Genomic DNA, 17,492 nt, shown 5'->3' on the forward strand with positions numbered 1-17,492 from the left:
GGTGGCATTGGGGAAAGGTTCCTGGGGAGAGCCAAGGTGCCAAGAGGGAGGGATCTTTGTGGGGGGTCGGGTCAGGTCAGCAGCTTCTCATCAACCAGCTTGGGAATATTTTGTTATTTTAGCTACTGACACACAACCATACCAGTTGCTAACTGCCACTCCCCCAACACCTCATATAGGAATGCCAAACTCAGGAGGTCTAAAAGTATAATAATGATGGCTACCATGTGGGGGGAGTATTTCTCAACATACCAGGGTCCACTGTAGGTGCCTTGTATGTGTTAACATAGTTAATTTCTAGGACCTGGCCCTGTGCGTACTTTTGGGCCCAGCCTGTCGAGGAGTTGCCTCCAAGCAGTGCAGCGTTTGAGGGCACAGATGCTAAAGCCAGGCTTCCCAGGTTCAAATCCCACCTCTGCTTGTGTGACCTGTTTCCACATCTGTAAACTGGGGATCATAACTGCACCCCTCACAGGGCTGTTAGGTGACAGTGCAATGAGTTAACATTTGTAGCTCATTTAGATGGTATCGGGCAAGTGAGTAGGGCTACATAAGGGTGAGCTATCATTATGAGCAGACAGAAGGCAAGAGCTTCTGAAGACTAGGAGGCAGGGGAGGCACAGCTGTTTCTTCCTATGTGGATTCCTTCCGGAAGCAAGGATCCTAGACAGTAGGGTTCCCAGCACTGGCAAGAGTGCCCCTCCCATCCATCCTCCAGGGCATGGAAGCCACCCAACTTCAAAGGGCCACTTCAGGCTTGAATAGTAATGTGGAAGAGGTGGGTGATTGATTATAACAGGTAATAATTAACCTAATTAACACCTGGGATCAGTTCCAAACCCTGCTTATATTTTAGCTTATTTAAAGCAGGCCACTCCCCCCTCCCCAACTATCCCTGTGAAGAAGGTATTATTATCACCCCCATGTCACAAGTGAGGAAGCTGAGACACACAGAATTATAAATTACTTTCCAGTGTCACACAGCTAATTGACTGTGCCAGGATTCTAACCTAGGCAGCCTGACGCCACCGTTTCCATTCTATTGAACAGTCTCTGTCTTCCATTTTCTATCTTTAAAAAAGATCCCTTAGGGAATTCCCTGGCGGTCCAGTGGTTAGGACTCCGCGCTTCCACTGCAGGGGGCACGGGTTCCATCCCTGGTCAGGGAACTAAGATCCTGCATGCTGTGTGGTGCAGCCAAAAATTAAAAATAAATAAAAAATAAAAACGGTCCCTTAGCCTTTTAGCCTGATTGGGAAGGTAGGGGCAAGGGGGAAACAGGGAGAGAAAAGCCACACATTAACCTTTCCATGACTGTTCCTGCCTGGTGGTTCTTCACCACCTTCCAGCTCTTCTGGGCTGAGCTGTGTTTTCTGGGGAACCAGAAAACCTAAGAGAAGTCAGGCCTGAGCAGCTCTCTCCCTCTGAGATTCCAGACCTCAGTCCCCCCACTTCTAGAATGGGTAGTTGTGAGCCAACTGCCCAAACTCCCCAGGGTGGGAGAGCTCCAGGATTCCTGGTGGGGTGGACACTCCTGACTCTTTCTTTGTGGCCACCCCCTTCCCTCCCCAGCCGTGCAGACCCAGGAGGAGGCCTCCTGCAAAGGCAAGCAGTGCGGTCCCAAGCAGCTCTGCAAGGTGCTGGATGGGCAGGCCAGGTGCGTGGCGGCCTCCGTGGCCACCTGCCGCGCCCAGGGTGACCCCCATTACACCACCTTCGATGGCCGCCGCTATGACATGATGGGCACGTGCTTGTACTCGATGGCGGAGCTGTGCAGCGACGACCAGACCCTGCCTGCCTTCAGCGTCGAGACCAAGAACGAGCACCGGGGCAGCCGCAGAGTCTCTTACGTGGGCTTGGTTACCGTGCGCGCCTACAGCCACGCGGTGTCGCTGGCCCGCGGGGAAGTTGGCTTCGCTCGGGTAAGGACCCAGAGGACGCTTCCGGGTTAAAAAGAAACCCATGAGTCACCCAACAAGCAGAAGGAGGAGGCAGTGCCTGAGTGTCAGGCCCCAAACCCGAGCCCTTTGCCAAGGGGTGGAGGGTGCAGAGAAGTGGGCCGAGGGCGTGAGGGCTCGGGAGGGGGGATTTGAAAATCAGTGGCAGAACCTTAAACCCCTTTTGTCCAGCAGTTCGATTTCTAAAAATTTTTAGAATGCTCAGAGATATGGTTAGGGGGAAAAAAGTTTAAGCCGATGGGTTTATAATAGCAAGAAGAGGGGGCGGGCGGAGAGAGAAAGAAAGAAGACAAAATGTCCAACAGTGGGTAATTTTTTAAGTCACTAAACACTAAAAATGTAGTGAGCGCCTCCTATGCGCTGGGTTTGTCACTTAGCACTTTCCATGTGTTAACGCATTTAATGCTCACAGCAATCTATGGGGGTAGGCGTTATTATTATTAACACTTTTTTAAAAAAATTATTTATTTATGGCTGTGTTGGGTCTTCTGTGCGAGGGCTTTCTCCAGTTGCGGCAAGCGGGGGCCACTCTTCATCGCGGTGCGCGGACCTCTCACTATCGCGGCCTCTCTTGTTGCGGAGCACAGGCTCCAGACGCGCAGGCTCAGTAGCTGTGGCTCACGGGCCCAGTTGCTCCGCGGCATGTGGGAACTTCCCAGACCAGGGCTGGAACCCGTGTCCCCTTCACTGGCAGGCAGACTCTCAACCACTGCACCACCAGGGAAGCCCCATTAACACTTTCTGATGAGGAAACAGGTCCAGAGAGATGAATGACTCCCCAAGGGCTTAGGGCTAGTAAGAGATGGAGCTGGGAACGCCCTCAGGCTGGCTCCTGAGTCTCTATCTTAACCTCTAGGCTATTCTGCCTCTGGTAAATGGATTACTACTCAGCCAATATAAATTACAGAAATATAATAACAGCAAAATAAATAGAAACAATAATTTCCCTTTTTCCTACCGTATTATTATGAACATGTTCAAACACCCAGAAAAGTTGAAATCATTGTACAGTGAACACTCATTTGCCAATCACCTAGATTCTAAACATTTTACTCTTCTTAGTTCATCACACATCTATCATCTGTCCATCCCTCTGTCCACTCAACAAACCCTCTTACTTTTTATGCACTTTAAAGTAAGTCCTAGACATCAATACACTTCACCCCTAAAGATTTTAGCAGGCATACCGTTAACTAGAATACAATATTTTCACACTTCTTTTTGCTTACTTTTGAAACAAAATTTAAACATAATAAAATCCACAAATCATAAATAAATCCACAAATCAAAATTTAAACATAATAAAATCCACGAATCACTGTTCACTGAGTTTCGACAAATGTGCAAACCAAACCTCTGTTAAGATATAGAAGGTTTTCATCCCTCTAGAAAATTCCCTCATGCCCCTTCCCAAACAATGGCCCACACACCCCTAGAGGCAATCACAGTTCTGATTTTTTTCCACCATAGATTAGTTTTGCTGGTTCAAGAACTTCATAGTAACGGAATCATCCAGTGCAAGAAGCCTTTTGTGTAAGGCTTCTTTTGCTCAGCATGATACTTTCGAGGTTCTTCCGTGTTGCTGCGATTAATTTTTTTAAATAGGAAAAGAATTTACAGCTCAAAACAAAAAGGCATGTTGTGAAAGATCCTGCTTTTACGCCTATCTTTACCTGCTTTCCCTGCTCGCCACAGGTAATGACTTTTACTAGTTTCCTGAGTATTCATCTAGGGTTTCTTTATGCCGACACAAGCAATACATTCTTACGTCTCCCCTTTCTTAGCAAACAGTACTGTACTTGTGCTCTGTTCTGAACTTGACTTTTTGCACTGAACAGTGCATTCTGAAGCTGTCTCCTTGTCAGTAGGAAGGGGGCCTCCTCTTTCCTTTCTACAGCTGCACAGTTTGTCATCGGCTGGATGCATCACAGTTTATTTAGCTCAGGCCCCTGTGGTTGGACGCTTTGTTCATGCTGGCAAGCAGTACTGCCGTGAATATTCTTGTATCTCCCTCGCTTTGTGAGTGTGCAGGTGGATCTGTGAGATCAATAACCAAGTGGATTAAAGTAGTGTTCTTGAAGGCTAGAGAGGTTGAACACAAGCTCAGGGGGACCTCAAATCCCTTGAACTTAGGTGCAGAATCTTGCATATGCTGTGTAGTTTTTCAGGGAGAGGGTCCATTACTTTGTCAGATCCTTACAGAGGTCAGCGACCTGACAAAGGTTTAGAGTTCCTGGTAGGATCATGGTAGGATGTCCACAAGAGCTTGTTAGGAGAAAAGAGGAGTTCATGAAATGGTGACTTCAGCATGGTCTCATTATTTTTTTTAAGTATACATGTATTTAAAGGTAGAAAAAAACCTGGCATGATTCATAAATGTGAGTATTTTTTTTAACATCTTTATTGGAGCATAATTGCTTTACAATGTTGTGCTAGTCTGCTGCACAACAAAGCGAATCAGCTATACGTATACATATATCTCCGTATCCCCTCCCTCTTGCGTCTCTCTCCCACCCTCCCTATCCCACCCCTCTAGGTGGCCACAAAGCACTGAGCTGATCTCCCTGTGCTATGCGGCTGCTTCCCACTAGCTATCTATTTTACGTTTGGTAGTGTATATATGTCAATGCCACTCTCTCACTTCGTCCCAGCTTACCCTTCCCTCTCCCCGTGTGTATGTGTACAGCACTATGGGTGATTTTCTCTTTTTTCATTTTTGCTCGTGCATACTTTGTAAGTTTTCTGTACTGAACAGGCACTACTTGTGTCATTTAAAAATGAAGATCACTGGTCTCAGGGGAAAGACAGATTTGAACGGGGGTCCCTGGACTGAGAGCCTGTGAATGTGGGCTGTCTCGGTCACTGCCTGGCATAGGCTTGGACACACAGGAAGGCTCACGGAGGCGTTGCTGACTGAACGAACAATCTATCTTACCTTTGACCTTGCTCATGCTGTCCCCTCTGCCTGTTACTCCTTTTTTCATACCCCATCCTCTTGGCTAAGACAAGACTTTGTGAAGAAAGGATAAGAAAGACATGCTCAGGAAGAGGAAAATGGGCCCAGGGGACAGAGAGCGCACACTCCTTATCTCCTGGCTGGACTCTCTCTCCACTCAGGACTTTTGCAGAGGAACACCACTCCCCCTCCTGGTTTTCGTGGCTATCTCTCACTGGTCCTTTATGGCTCAGCTCTGCGGTCCCTTCTTCCAGGAAGCCTTCCCTGACCTGAAAGTTTGGGTCTGGCTCTTTTTCTAGGCTCCTGCAGCCTCCTGTGCCTCCACTATCCCAGCCCTGATCGCTCTGATCTGTCATTGTCTAGTGACAGGTCTGTCTCCCCTATTGGACTGGGAGCCCCATGACAGTAGGGTCTGGGGTTATCTTTGTCATCAGTGTATCTCCAGGATCTCCCAGGCCAGGGCCAGGCACAGGGTCAGTGCCCAGTGAATGTTTATTTAATACAGCAGGGGCTTCATTCACTTACTGAGCACCTGCTATTCTGCCAGGTACAGTTCTAGGCACTGGAGGTGAAGCAGCTGCCCTGTCTTCGTGGAGCTGACAGCGTAGTCAAGTTAGAGAGATGATAAACATCAGATATTTGCAGATGACATTTTAGAAGGTTAGACACTTTAGGGAAAAAAATAGAGCAGGGAAGGGGAATAGGGAGTAGGCGGGAGTTGCCATATAAAATAGGGTGGTCTGGGATGGCCTCCCTGAGACGGTGACATTTGAGCAAAGTTTTTGTAAGAGGTGAGGGAGTGAGCCAAGTGTATATCTAGGGAAAGAGCATTTCAGGTCACGGGGAAGGCAGGAGCAAAGATCCTGAGGCTTGGTTGGTGGCACTAACAGGAGGAAGGAATCCTCATGCAGCTAGAGCAGGGGAAGCAAGTGGGAGGAGATGAGGGGCTGAAGGCCAGACCACACGGGGATCTGACCCTCCTCTCCTGACTCCTGCAGATCGACAGCCAGCGCTCACGCCTGCCTGCCTCCCTGGCTGAGGGCCGCCTGCGCGTGTACCAGAGTGGGACACGGGCCGTGGTAGAGCTGGACTTCGGGCTGGTAGTCAGCTATGACTGGGATGCCCAGCTGGCACTGAGCCTGCCCGCGCACTTCCAAGGCCAGGTGTGCGGTCTGTGTGGCAACTATAATGGTGACCCCACTGATGACTTCCTTACACCTGACTGGGAGCAGGCTCCTGATGCCGTGGGGTTTGCCAGTAGCTGGAAGCTGGACGACGAGGACTACCTGTGTGAGGACGGCTGCCAGAACAACTGTCCCTCCTGCACCCCAGACCAGGCCCAGCACTATGAGGGCAGCCGTCTCTGCGGCATGCTGACCCAGCCCGATGGCCCCTTTGCTGTCTGCCGTGATGCCCTGGACCCCCAGCCCTTCCTGAAGGAATGTGTATATGACCTGTGTGTGGCCCATGGGGACCGGGCCAGCCTGTGCCGTGCCCTTAGCGCCTACGCCCAGGCCTGTCTGGAGTTTGGCATCTCTGTTGGGAACTGGAGGTTGCCAGCCAGCTGCCGTGAGTGATACCCTGGTGGGGGCTGGGAGCACATGTGGGAGGCAGGGGACCCCTTGCATCTGCTCAATATCTGAGCATTTACTGTGGTCCAGCCTGGAGCTGGACCATGCCAGGGACGGAGCAATGGCCAAGATGGCCAGGCTCTGCCCACAGTGAGCCTAAGGTTGGGGCAGACGTATCACACTAGACAGTGACGGTCCAGAGTGGTCAGGGCTGGGATGGGGGAAGTTCAGAGGGGCTATGGGAGACCAGAGAAGCTTCCTGACTCAGTCTGGGGAATCAAGTAGGATCTCCTAGAGAAAGGGATGCCCAATCTGAAGCCTGTAGGAGGGATTGGAGCTAGATAGAAAAAAGGGGGGGCAGGAAGTGGGTTCCAAGCTGAGAGAAGGGCATCTGCAAAGACTTGGCGTGAGATGTCCCAAAGCAGACGTGTGAACATCTCTTCATTTATAACTCTTCCATGATTCCCCGATGTCTTCTGGATAAAGTCCCAGCTCCATAGCCAGGTATCCATCCACTGAATCATTCATTCACTCATGTATTCATTCATTCAACATGCATTCCCTGAGTCCCTATCTGGCCCCACCCCTGTGCTGACGATGGGCACAGTGGGGACCAAAACACCTGTCTCTGCCCTCGTGAGGCTCCCAGAGAAATGTTCAGGAGGCAGAAAGGCTAGCACAGGAAGGAGGAGGAGGCTTCCAGGCCCAGGCCCATGGCTTGGGGCAGGGACTCCAGAGAGGGGTAAGTCTGGGGGAGACACTGAGGCCATTTGGGGTTTGTCTTGGTCACTGCAGTGTCCTCACTGCCCAGGAAACACCACTCCCCATCACCGCCGAGTTCCCCAATGCCTGGTGCAAAAGAAGAACCAGTGCATTCACTTATCTACCCATTCATTTTCGAAGTATTTACTGGGCATCTCTTGTGGGCCGGGCCCCGTCCTTGGTGCTGGAGATTCAGCCATGTTTGAGACAGATCATGGTTCCCACTCTCACAGAACTTATTAATCCTAGCGGGGGAGACAGAGAGTAAGCAGTGAACTGTGGAATAGCTTCAGAGAGCGAAAGAAACAGAGTTCATGGGATAAGAGCAAACGGGAGGTTCATGAAGAGAGGGCTCAGGGAAGGCCCTTGGGAGAAGCTGCCACTGAACAGCGTGAGCTCATAATGATGCTCTACATGGGGTGTCTCTACATAGATGAGCCTCCTGTGATATTGGGACTATTATTATCCCATTCTACTGATGGGGAAACTGAGGCACAGAGAAATTGGAGTTGTTTGCTCACAATCACACAGCTAAGAAGGGGAGAGTTGGGATTTGAACCCAGGCCATCTACATTCCAGGAACCTTCTCTTAACCACATGCCATGTGAGGAAAGGCTAATACAGGCCCAGGGAAAAGCCAGTGCAAAGGCCCAGAGGCGGGAGTGTGAGCACCAGAGAGGATGCCACTGTGGCTGGGGCGGAGTGAGCCAGAGGGAAAGTGAGAGGAGGTGAGGACAGGGAGGCGATGGGGGCAGAGCATGGATTATGGGAAGCCTCATGGACCAATAGGAGGACTCTGGCTTTTACCCTGAGCGAGACAGAGCCACAAGAGGGCTCTGAGCAGTAGAGGGATGTCATCTAACTCAAGTGTTCACAGGATCCCTCTGGCTGCATGTGAGGAATAGAATGGGATGCAGGATGGGAGCAGGGGGGAGACCAGGCAGGAGGCTGCTGGGGTGAACAGGACAAGGGTGGGGACTGTGGTGAAAGGAAAAAGGGGCAGATTCTGGATAGATCTTGAATATGGAGCTCACAGGATTTACCGACATGTTGGTTGTCCAGTGAATAAAGGGGAAGGAGTCAACTATATCTCTGAGGTTTGGGACCTGCGCACCCAGAAGGGTGGAAGTGTCATTAACTGAGATGGGGAGCTCTGAGGAAGGAGCTGGGTTGCGGAGGGAAGTCCTGACACGTTCTGACTGTGCTGGCCTGACCCCCCCCTCCCGTGTCCCCGCAGCCCTGTCCTGCCCCGCCAACAGCCGCTACGAGCTCTGCGGCCCCGCCTGCCCGGCCTCCTGCAACCCCCCCGCGGCGCCGTCCAACTGCTCCGCGCGCCCGTGCGTCGAGGGCTGCGTGTGCCTCCCGGGCTTCGTGGCCAGCGGCGGCGCCTGCGTGGCCGCCTCGTCCTGCGGCTGCAACTTCGAGGGCCGCCCGCTCGCTCCCGGCCAGGAGGTGTGGGCCGATGAGTATTGCCGGCGGCGCTGCACCTGTGACGCCGCCACCAAGCAGATGCGCTGCAGCGACACGCAGGGCTGCCCAGCGGGCGAGCGCTGCCGCGTCCAGAACGGTCTCCTGGGTTGTTACCCCGACCGCTTCGGGAGCTGCCAGGCGTCTGGGGACCCGCACTACGTGACCTTCGACGGCCGGCGCTTCGACTTCATGGGCACCTGCACGTACCTGCTGGCCGGCTTGTGCGGCCAGGCCGCGGGGCTGCCTGCCTTCCGGGTGCTGGTGGAAAACGAACATCGGGGCAGCCAGAGTGTGAGCTACACGCGCGCCCTGAGCGTGGAGGCTCGCGGCGTGAAGGTGGCCGTGCGCCGGGAGTACCCTGGGCGAGTGCTGGTGAGTGATGGGCGCCCAAGGCCGGGTGGAGGAGCAGGGAATCCCCCTTAAAGAGTAGGGGTCTGGCCACTGGGGGAGGGTGGGGGTCTGCTAGAAGACCTTGTGGCCAGTGATTAGGCTTGGGGCGCCCCAGCCAGGCGGTGCTGCCTCTCCCTGGCTGTGTGACTTTGCCTCTCGGTGCCTCAGTTTTGTCCTCTGACAAATGGGATAATAAGATGGTGCCTCGCCAATGCGAGCCGCTTCACAAGGTGGTTGTAGAGGTTTGACGAGTTAATATTTGTAGGATGTTTAAAAGAGACCTTGGTGCCCAACAAGTGTTCAGTAAATGTTGACTCAATGTTTTATTGTTATGATCCCTCCAAAGTTAAAGATTGGTGCATTTTCTGGAGGAAAATTGATATTCAGAGAGTAAGGTGACATGTGAAAAGTCGGGAACGAAAGGTGTTGGGGGAGTGTTACAGGGGTGTGGGGGTACTTACAGATGGGCCCACAGGGTTCTGGATAGAGGGTTCTTACAGGGTCCACCACCCAGTAAATTTTATATATATATATATATATATAGATAGATATATAGATATATATATAGATAGATATATAGATATATATAGATATATATATAAAATTTACTTCTATGTGTTAAATGCTTGACATACAGTAACTCATATGTTAATCTCTGTAACAACCCTGTGAAATAGGTAATCTTGTTAGAGGAGAATACTGGGCACAGAGAAGTTAAGTCAACTATTCAAGGTCACACAGCTAATGAGTGGCAGAGCCAAGATTTGAAGCCACGCTGTCTGGCTCCAGAGTCCATACTCTTTTTTTTTTTTTTTTTTTTTTTAATTTTTTAAATTTTATTTTATTTATGGCTGTGTTGGGTCTTCGTTTCTCTGCGAGGGCTTTCTCTAGTTGCGGCAAGTGGGGGCCACTCTTCATCGCGGTGCGCGGGCCTCTCACTATCACGGCCTCTCTTATTGCGGAGCACAGGCTCCAGACGCGCAGGCTCAGTAGCTGTGGCTCACGGGCCCAGTTGCTCCGCGGCATGTGGGATCTTCCCAGACCAGGGCTCGAACCCGTGTCCCCTGCATTGGCAGGCAGATTCTCAACCACTGCGCCACCAGGGAAGCCCCAGAGTCCATACTCTTAACCTCTGCATTCTATTGCCTTTCCTGAAGAAAGAGATGGAACAGGCAGGGATGGAAGTGGATGGAAGACTGTTCCAGGCAGAAGGAACAGCAACTGAAGGGCTCTGAGGCAGGAACAAACATGAGGGGTAGAGGAACAGCATGGAGACCAGTGGGCCTGGAATGGAGAGAGGGAAGGGAGAGCGAGGTAGGAGATGATGTAGGGGATGGCTATGATAGAGGCTTTTGATTTAATCTGAAATCTGAAGGATGAGGAAGAGACCACCAGGTGAAGAGTAGTGGTTGCTAGGCAGAGGGAACAACAGGTGCAAAGGCTGAGGCTGGACTGAGCTTGAAGAGTTCAGGAGAACAGCATGGGGCCAAGGAGGCTGCACCTGAGAGAGTGAGCCTGGGGAGATGGGATAGAGAGGTTGGTAGGGGATGAAGTCAGAAAAGAGGGGACAAGAAGGGCCTAGTGGGTAGAGGATTTGATTTTAAGCTGAGATGTGAAGGGTGATGGGGAGGCAGCCAGACAAAGAATAAAGATGTGGAAGAGGGTAGGTATGTTGCAAGCATAGGGTACATAGGGTATAGCAAGTGCAAAGGCCCTGAGGCTGGGCTGAGCTTGGTGAGTTCAGGAGAATATCAAAATGCCTGCATGGCTGGAGTTCCAAGGGTGGGGAATGAGGCAGTCCTGAAGAATTAAATTGGAGAGCAGTGAGGCTCGGATCATGTATGGTATTTTAGACCATTGTAAGGGGTTTGGATCAAAGCTGATGCCTAGAATATGAAGTAGAGGTGGCCAAGTAAAGAGTGATGAGAGGTATCCCAGGAAGAGGTCACAACAAGTGCAAAGGCCCAGAGGTGGGAGTGCACTTAACATGTCCTGGGAGACAGCAAGGAGACAGGAGGGAGCCCGAGTGAGTGATGTGGGAGGTGGTGCAGGCACAAAGGTGGACAAGAGCCAAGGTTAAGCAGGATGTTCTAGGGAAGGGGCTTAGATTTAAGCCAAGTCCTAAAGAATGAAGGGGAAGCAGCCAGGAGCAAAGTGGTAGGTGGTGTTCTTGGCAAGGTGAAAAGGCCCTAAAGTTAGACTAAACTGGGAGAGTTGGGGGAATCTCAAGAAAGCCAGTGTGGCTACAGCAGAATGAGTGAGGGGGAGAGTGGGAGGAGGTTAGGTCAGGGAGGTAATAGGGAGACAGATCCTGTAGGCTTTGAATGCCGTGGGTTAGGGATTTGGATTTAAGCAAATAGTTGAAGGATGAAGAGAGGTGGATGATTTGCCAGGCAGTGGGAACAGCAAGTGCAAAGGCCCTGAGGTGGATCAAGCATAATGTGCTCAAGAGGATAGCAAGGAGCCCAGAGTAGCCAGAGCTGAGTGAGTGAGGGGTGAGCCACAGAGCCTTGAATACCCTGACCTATCGGTCCTCCTGCATCTCTACCCAGGTGGACGGCATCCTTCAGTACCTGCCCTTCCAGGCGGCAGATGGGCAGGTGCAGGTGTTCCGCAAGGGCCAAGATGCTGTCGTGCGCACAGACTTTGGCCTGACTGTCACCTATAACTGGGATGCCCATGTGACTGCCAAGGTGCCCAGCAGCTATGCGGGGGCCCTGTGCGGGCTCTGTGGGAACTTCAATGGGGACCCAACTGACGACCTGGCTCTGAGGGGTGGAGGCCAAGCTGCCAACGCACTGGCCTTCGGCAAGAGCTGGCAGGCGGAAACAAGGCCAGGCTGTGGAGCAGCTGAGCCAGGCGACTGTCCCAAGCTGGACACCCTGGTGGCCCAGCAGCTGCAGAGCAAGAAGGAGTGTGGGATCCTTGCCGACCCCAGTGGGCCCTTCCGGGAGTGCCACCACACACTGGACCCACAGGGTGCTGTGCGAGACTGCGTCTACGACCGCTGCCTGCTGCCAGGCCAGTCTGGACCACTGTGTGACGCACTGGCCTCCTATGCTGCTGCATGCCAGGCCGCCGGGGCCGCTGTGCACCCCTGGAGGAGTGAGGAACTCTGCCGTGAGTACCGAGAGTGACGACTGGGGGACTCAGCCTTATGTATATTCATTAATGTATAAATATCATTAAGTCATTGAATTCTTATAACAGCCCCATGAGGTAGGGGCTGTGGTTATACCCATTTAACAGATGAGGAAACAGAGGCTCAGAAAGGTTGTTACATGCCTGGGATCATGACAGCTAGGAAGTCACAGATGCAGTAAATATTTGTAAGTTGGCTGAATACATCTGGTGGCCCCAGGTCTGATTCCCATTTGGCAGCTGTCATTCAGAGATGAGCTCCTAAGGATCCCTGCCTGCACATCTGGCAGTTGTCAGGCTGGTTGGTTTGGAGGACCTCAGTCAGGACTGCTTGTCTCTGCTCTGCTTGGTCTCATCTTCCAGCCGGCTAGCACAGACTTCTTCACACAGTGGTCTCAAGGTTCGAAAGAGCAGCAAGGGCGGACAGCCCCCAGTGGGCAAGCACACTCCAGGCCTCTGCTTGACATCACATTTGCTAATGTCCCATTGGCCAAAGTCAGTACCATGGCCAACCCCAGAGTAAGGGGTGGCCAGCGTCAGTCTGTCACAATCCCCATCATACATCTCTGCCACAAACATATGCATGAGTGAGCAACATTTAATAAGTTTTAGAAATGCCTGAGACCATAGACTCTAAGTGTTAAAAAAAAAGAAGGATAGAGTGAGTTATCATTGCAAGTCTCGTTAGTACACAACTGATAAAAAATATTAAACACGTATTGGAAAGACATCTCTTAATGAGATGGATGGGGTTTTCCCCCCAATAGTTCACGTCTGTTGTTGGAAGGAGACAGGGTGTAGCATCAATTCTATTTTTCATTTTGTAGATATGGTACTACTAAGTGGGTGGAAGTGGCAGGAGTTCTGCTAGAGCAACGTCAGTCCGTTCTTTGAACCCCTTTTGAGTTGCAGGGAAGTTAGTCACACTGAGAGATGCCATAAAACTTACTTTTTATGACTTCTGAGCAGCTGATTCTATGAGGCCCTCCTTCTGTTTTGTCGGGAGCAGAGCTGGAACTGATTTGTTACCAGTAATGATTTGTCATCCGTTGTCTCCATGCTTATGGTAATATTTGAAATTGTCCCTTCGTGTCCCTGGAAGTTTTCACATCCCCACGGCAGCACACTGTGTTAAGATTCGGGACTGTTCTCTTCTGTAAAGTGGGAGAAGCACACTTGCAAAAGGGACGGTGGGAAAGCAGATGCAACTCCATCAGAGGCGCATTCTCAGGCTGATCGTTTTCGGAAGGACTTGCATAATTAGAGCCAGGACTTGTGTGGCACACTTCCCATTGGGCAGGTTCTGTTCTAAGGGCTTAACAGCTCTCATTTCATCCTCACCACCACCCTGTGAGGTGGGATCATCAAGGAAATGGAACCGCAGAGATATTAAGTAACTTGCCTGGGGTCACACCGCAGGGCAGCGTGATTTGAGCCCAGGCCGGTTGGCTCCCGAATTTGTACGGTTAATTGTTGCATTCTATGGCCTCTGTAATAATTGAGAATCTCTTATTTCCTTAAAACTACTCTTGCCCTTGGACCCCTTGGAAGTTCTAGAAGACTGGGTTGTGAGGACTTAGACACCAGGCAGAGGGAGGCCTGGGTGGTGCCTGAACCCATGTGCCCAGCACCAGCTTCAGCTCTTGTGGATATTTTGCTATTCTCGTTCCTCTATCTCCTCCACCACCACCCCTTTCTTTTTTTATTTTGTGGAAATATTTTAAAGCAAATTCTAGACATGAATTTTGCCACAAATACTTTAGTAAACATCTCCAACAGATAGGACTTTTAAGCAACACGACCACAGTGCTGTTATTACCAACAACAAAAATAACACTAATTCTTCAACATCCTCTAAAACCCAACCTGGGTTCGAATTTCCCCAATTGTCTAAAAAACGTGTTTTTTTTCACTTTAATTGAATGAGGATCCAGACCAAATCCACACTGCACTGGGTTGATTTTTCTGTATTCATTTTTATCCTGTAATAGCCCCCTCCTTTTTTTCCCCATCATATTATTATGAAAATTTTCAAATAGACAAAAAAGTTGAAAGAATTTTACAGTGAACACACATATACTTACCATCTAGATTCTACAATCTGTGTTTTACTATACTTGCTTTATCACATGTCTATCCCTCTATCCACCCCTTCCTTTGTTCATGGAAAAAAACGGGTCATTTATTCTACAGAATTTCCTACTTTCTGGATTTGGCTAGTTGCTTCTTCACAGTGTATTTAATTTGTCCCTCTGTCCCCTGATTCTCTTGTAAACTGGATATTAGATCTATAATGGTGCTGTCCAGTAGAACTCTGGTGATGGTGGAAAGGTTCTATACCTAAGCTGTCCCTTCTGGTCACCACTAGTCACGTGTGGCTATTGGGCACTTGAAATTGGGCTAGTGTGACCAAGGAACTAAATCTTCAATTTTACTTAATTTTAATTAACTTACATTTAAATGGCCTCGTGTGGCTATCGTATTGGATGGTACAGATAGAGGCTTGATTGGGTTCAGTTTTAAGGGTTTTTTTTTTTTTGGTTTTTTTTTGTGAGGAAACCACCTGTTTTATAATCTGGGATGACTGGAGTTTGGAGAGAGAAACAGGGATTCTTTTTTATTTTTTTCTTTACCACCCTGGCCAAATATTTTAATTTACTATAGAATTACTACTACTACCACTACTACTACATTACTGCTATAGAGTGAAGAAGCTAAAAATACTGCATTCACAAATACACTGCATAGATTACACACACACACACACACACACACACACACACGCATTTGCATGGTTAAAATATGTACCGCAGATCCACAACTTGTTACCAACTTGAATAAGGTCATTAAAGACATTACAGATAAACCCAGACCACCGTTAAATTGGAATAGTATCTTAATTATCAGGAGTAGATTAACTGTGATATAATGTTTGCCAGATCCCACTGAACAGAGGAGGGTCTCCTTGCCGCTGGACCGCTTATACGTGTGAGTGTGTGTGAGCATGTGTGTGTGCATGCGTGTGTATGGGGGGTGAGGTCCACGGTGTCCCCGGGGAGCAGGGATTCTTGATGCTGATGGCCGCTCTCCCTGCAGCCCTGAGCTGCCCGCCCCACAGTCACTACGAGACGTGTTCCTACGGCTGCCCGCTGTCCTGCGGAGACCTCCCGGTGCCTGGGGGCTGTGGCTTCGACTGCAAAGAGGGCTGCGTGTGTGATGAGGGCTTCGTGCTCAACGGTGAGTCCTGCGTGCCGCTGCCCTCCTGTGGCTGCGTGTACCAGGGCACCTACCACCCGCCCGGCCAGACCTTCCACCCGGGGTCGGGGTGCAATTCCCTTTGCCGCTGTGAGGAGGGTGGCCTGGTGTCCTGTGAGCCCTCCAGCTGTGGCCCACACGAGGCCTGCAAGCCGTCCGGTGGCGTCCTGGGCTGTGTGGCCGTGGGTTCTGCCACCTGCCAGGCATCGGGAGACCCGCATTACACCACCTTCGACGGCCACCGCTTCAACTTCATGGGCACCTGTGTGTACACGCTGGCTCGGACCTGCGGGACCCGGCCTGGCCTGGCCCAGTTTGCCGTCCTGCAGGAGAACGTGGCCTGGGGCAATGGGAAAGTCAGCGTGACCAGGGCGATCACGGTCCAGGTGGCCAACTTCACCCTGCGGCTGGAGCAGAGGCAGCGGAAGGTCACGGTGAGAGCAGGGGTGGGACGTGAAGGGAAGGGGCCTGGGCTAGAGGGTGATCTGTGAGTGGAGCACTGCAGCACTCAGGCCAGGGGCAGGGGGCACAGAGCTCCGAGCTGATGTGGGAGGCATGGGGTCCGCAAGGAGAGGAGGTGCCCGTCAGAGCCTACAGTGCGGAACCAAGGAGGGAGGAGGCCTTGGGGACCGAGACCTTCTCCCATGTGGCTCAGTCTCCACCTCCCTGCCCCTTGATTATCCCCTCCGGACATCTCTCCCACCCCTTCCACTCCATCTTCCCCTCCCTCCTGGTCCCTGCTTTCATAAGGGTGTTATTACATTGAGACCTGTATTCGTTTCCTGAGGCTGCTGTCACAAGTTACCACCAACTTGGTGGCTTAAAACAACAGAAATTTATTTTCTCACAGTTGTGGAGGCCAGAAGTCCAAAATCAAAGTGTTGGCAAGAGATGCACCGCCTCCAAAGGCTCTGGGGGAGAATCCTCCCTTTCCTCTTGCAGCGTCTGGTGGTTCCAGGTGTTCTTGGCTTGTGGCCGCATCACTCCAGTCCCTGTCTTCGTTTTCACATGGCCTTTTCCCCTGTGTGTCCCTGTTTCTTCTCCTCTTCTGGCTCTTTTAAGGACACTTGTCATTAGATATAGGGCCCACCCTAATCCAGGACGATCCCATCTCAAGATCTTTACCCTAATTACATCTGCAAAGACCCTTATTCCAAATAAGGTCATATTCTGAGGTTCTAGATGGACATATCTTTGGGGAACCACCATTCAACCAACTACAAGACCCTATTATTAGGCCCATTTTACAAATATGGAAACTAAGACCCAGAGAGGTGAGTCACACAGATCTTCAGTGTCAGGCAGGGGCTTGATCTAGGGTCTGACCTCTCGAAGTGTACCCTCTGAAGCACGGCATCTCCCACCTCCCAGGTGAATGGTGTGGACAAGAGGCTGCCCGTGGTGCTCGCCGAGGGCCGGGTCCGCGCCTCCCAGCATGGCTCAGACGTTGTGATCGAGACTGACTTTGGCCTGCGCGTGACCTACGACCTCGTGTACAATGTGCGGGTCACCATCCCAGGCAACTACTACCAGCAGCTGTGTGGCCTGTGTGGGAACTACAATGGCAACCCCAAGGACGACTTCCAGAAGCCCGACGGCTCACAGGCAGGCAGCTCCAATGAGTTCGGCAGCTCCTGGGAGGAGGCAGTGCCGGGCTCTCCCTGCGTGCCCACCTGCAAGCCTGGCGGAAGCTGTGACACAGAGCTGGAGTGTAAACCTGAGCTGCAGGAGAAATACGAGCAGCAGCAGTTCTGTGGGCTCCTCACCAGCCCCACGGGGCCGCTGGCTGCCTGCCACAAGCTGGTGGATCCCCAGGGTCCCTTGAAAGATTGTGTCTTTGATCTCTGTGTGGGTGGCGGGAACGAGAGCATTCTCTGCAGCAACGTTCATGCCTATGTGAGTGCTTGCCAGGCAGCTGGAGGCCACGTCGAACCCTGGAGGACCGAATCTTTCTGTCGTGAGTGAGGGGCAGAGAAAAGGGGAGGTAGA

General features: G+C 51.2%; 1 protein-coding gene across 1 annotated transcript in view; it reads left to right on the plus strand.

Annotated features, from left to right (window-relative positions):
* The window catches only part of FCGBP (Fc gamma binding protein), a 38,974-nt gene that overhangs the window by 2,917 nt on the left and 18,565 nt on the right, over positions 1 to 17,492 (plus strand). The window contains exons 3-8 of the mRNA XM_082438021.1: positions 1,573 to 1,922; positions 5,913 to 6,483; positions 8,485 to 9,089; positions 11,660 to 12,227; positions 15,345 to 15,937; positions 16,875 to 17,460. Coding sequence (XP_082294147.1) covers positions 1,573 to 1,922; positions 5,913 to 6,483; positions 8,485 to 9,089; positions 11,660 to 12,227; positions 15,345 to 15,937; positions 16,875 to 17,460 — 3,273 coding nt within the window. The remainder of the gene's footprint in view (positions 1 to 1,572; positions 1,923 to 5,912; positions 6,484 to 8,484; positions 9,090 to 11,659; positions 12,228 to 15,344; positions 15,938 to 16,874; positions 17,461 to 17,492) is intronic.

The sequence above is a fragment of the Balaenoptera physalus genome (genome assembly GCF_965194825.1).
Source record: "Balaenoptera physalus genome assembly, chromosome: 19".
NCBI lineage: Eukaryota > Metazoa > Chordata > Mammalia > Artiodactyla > Balaenopteridae > Balaenoptera > Balaenoptera physalus.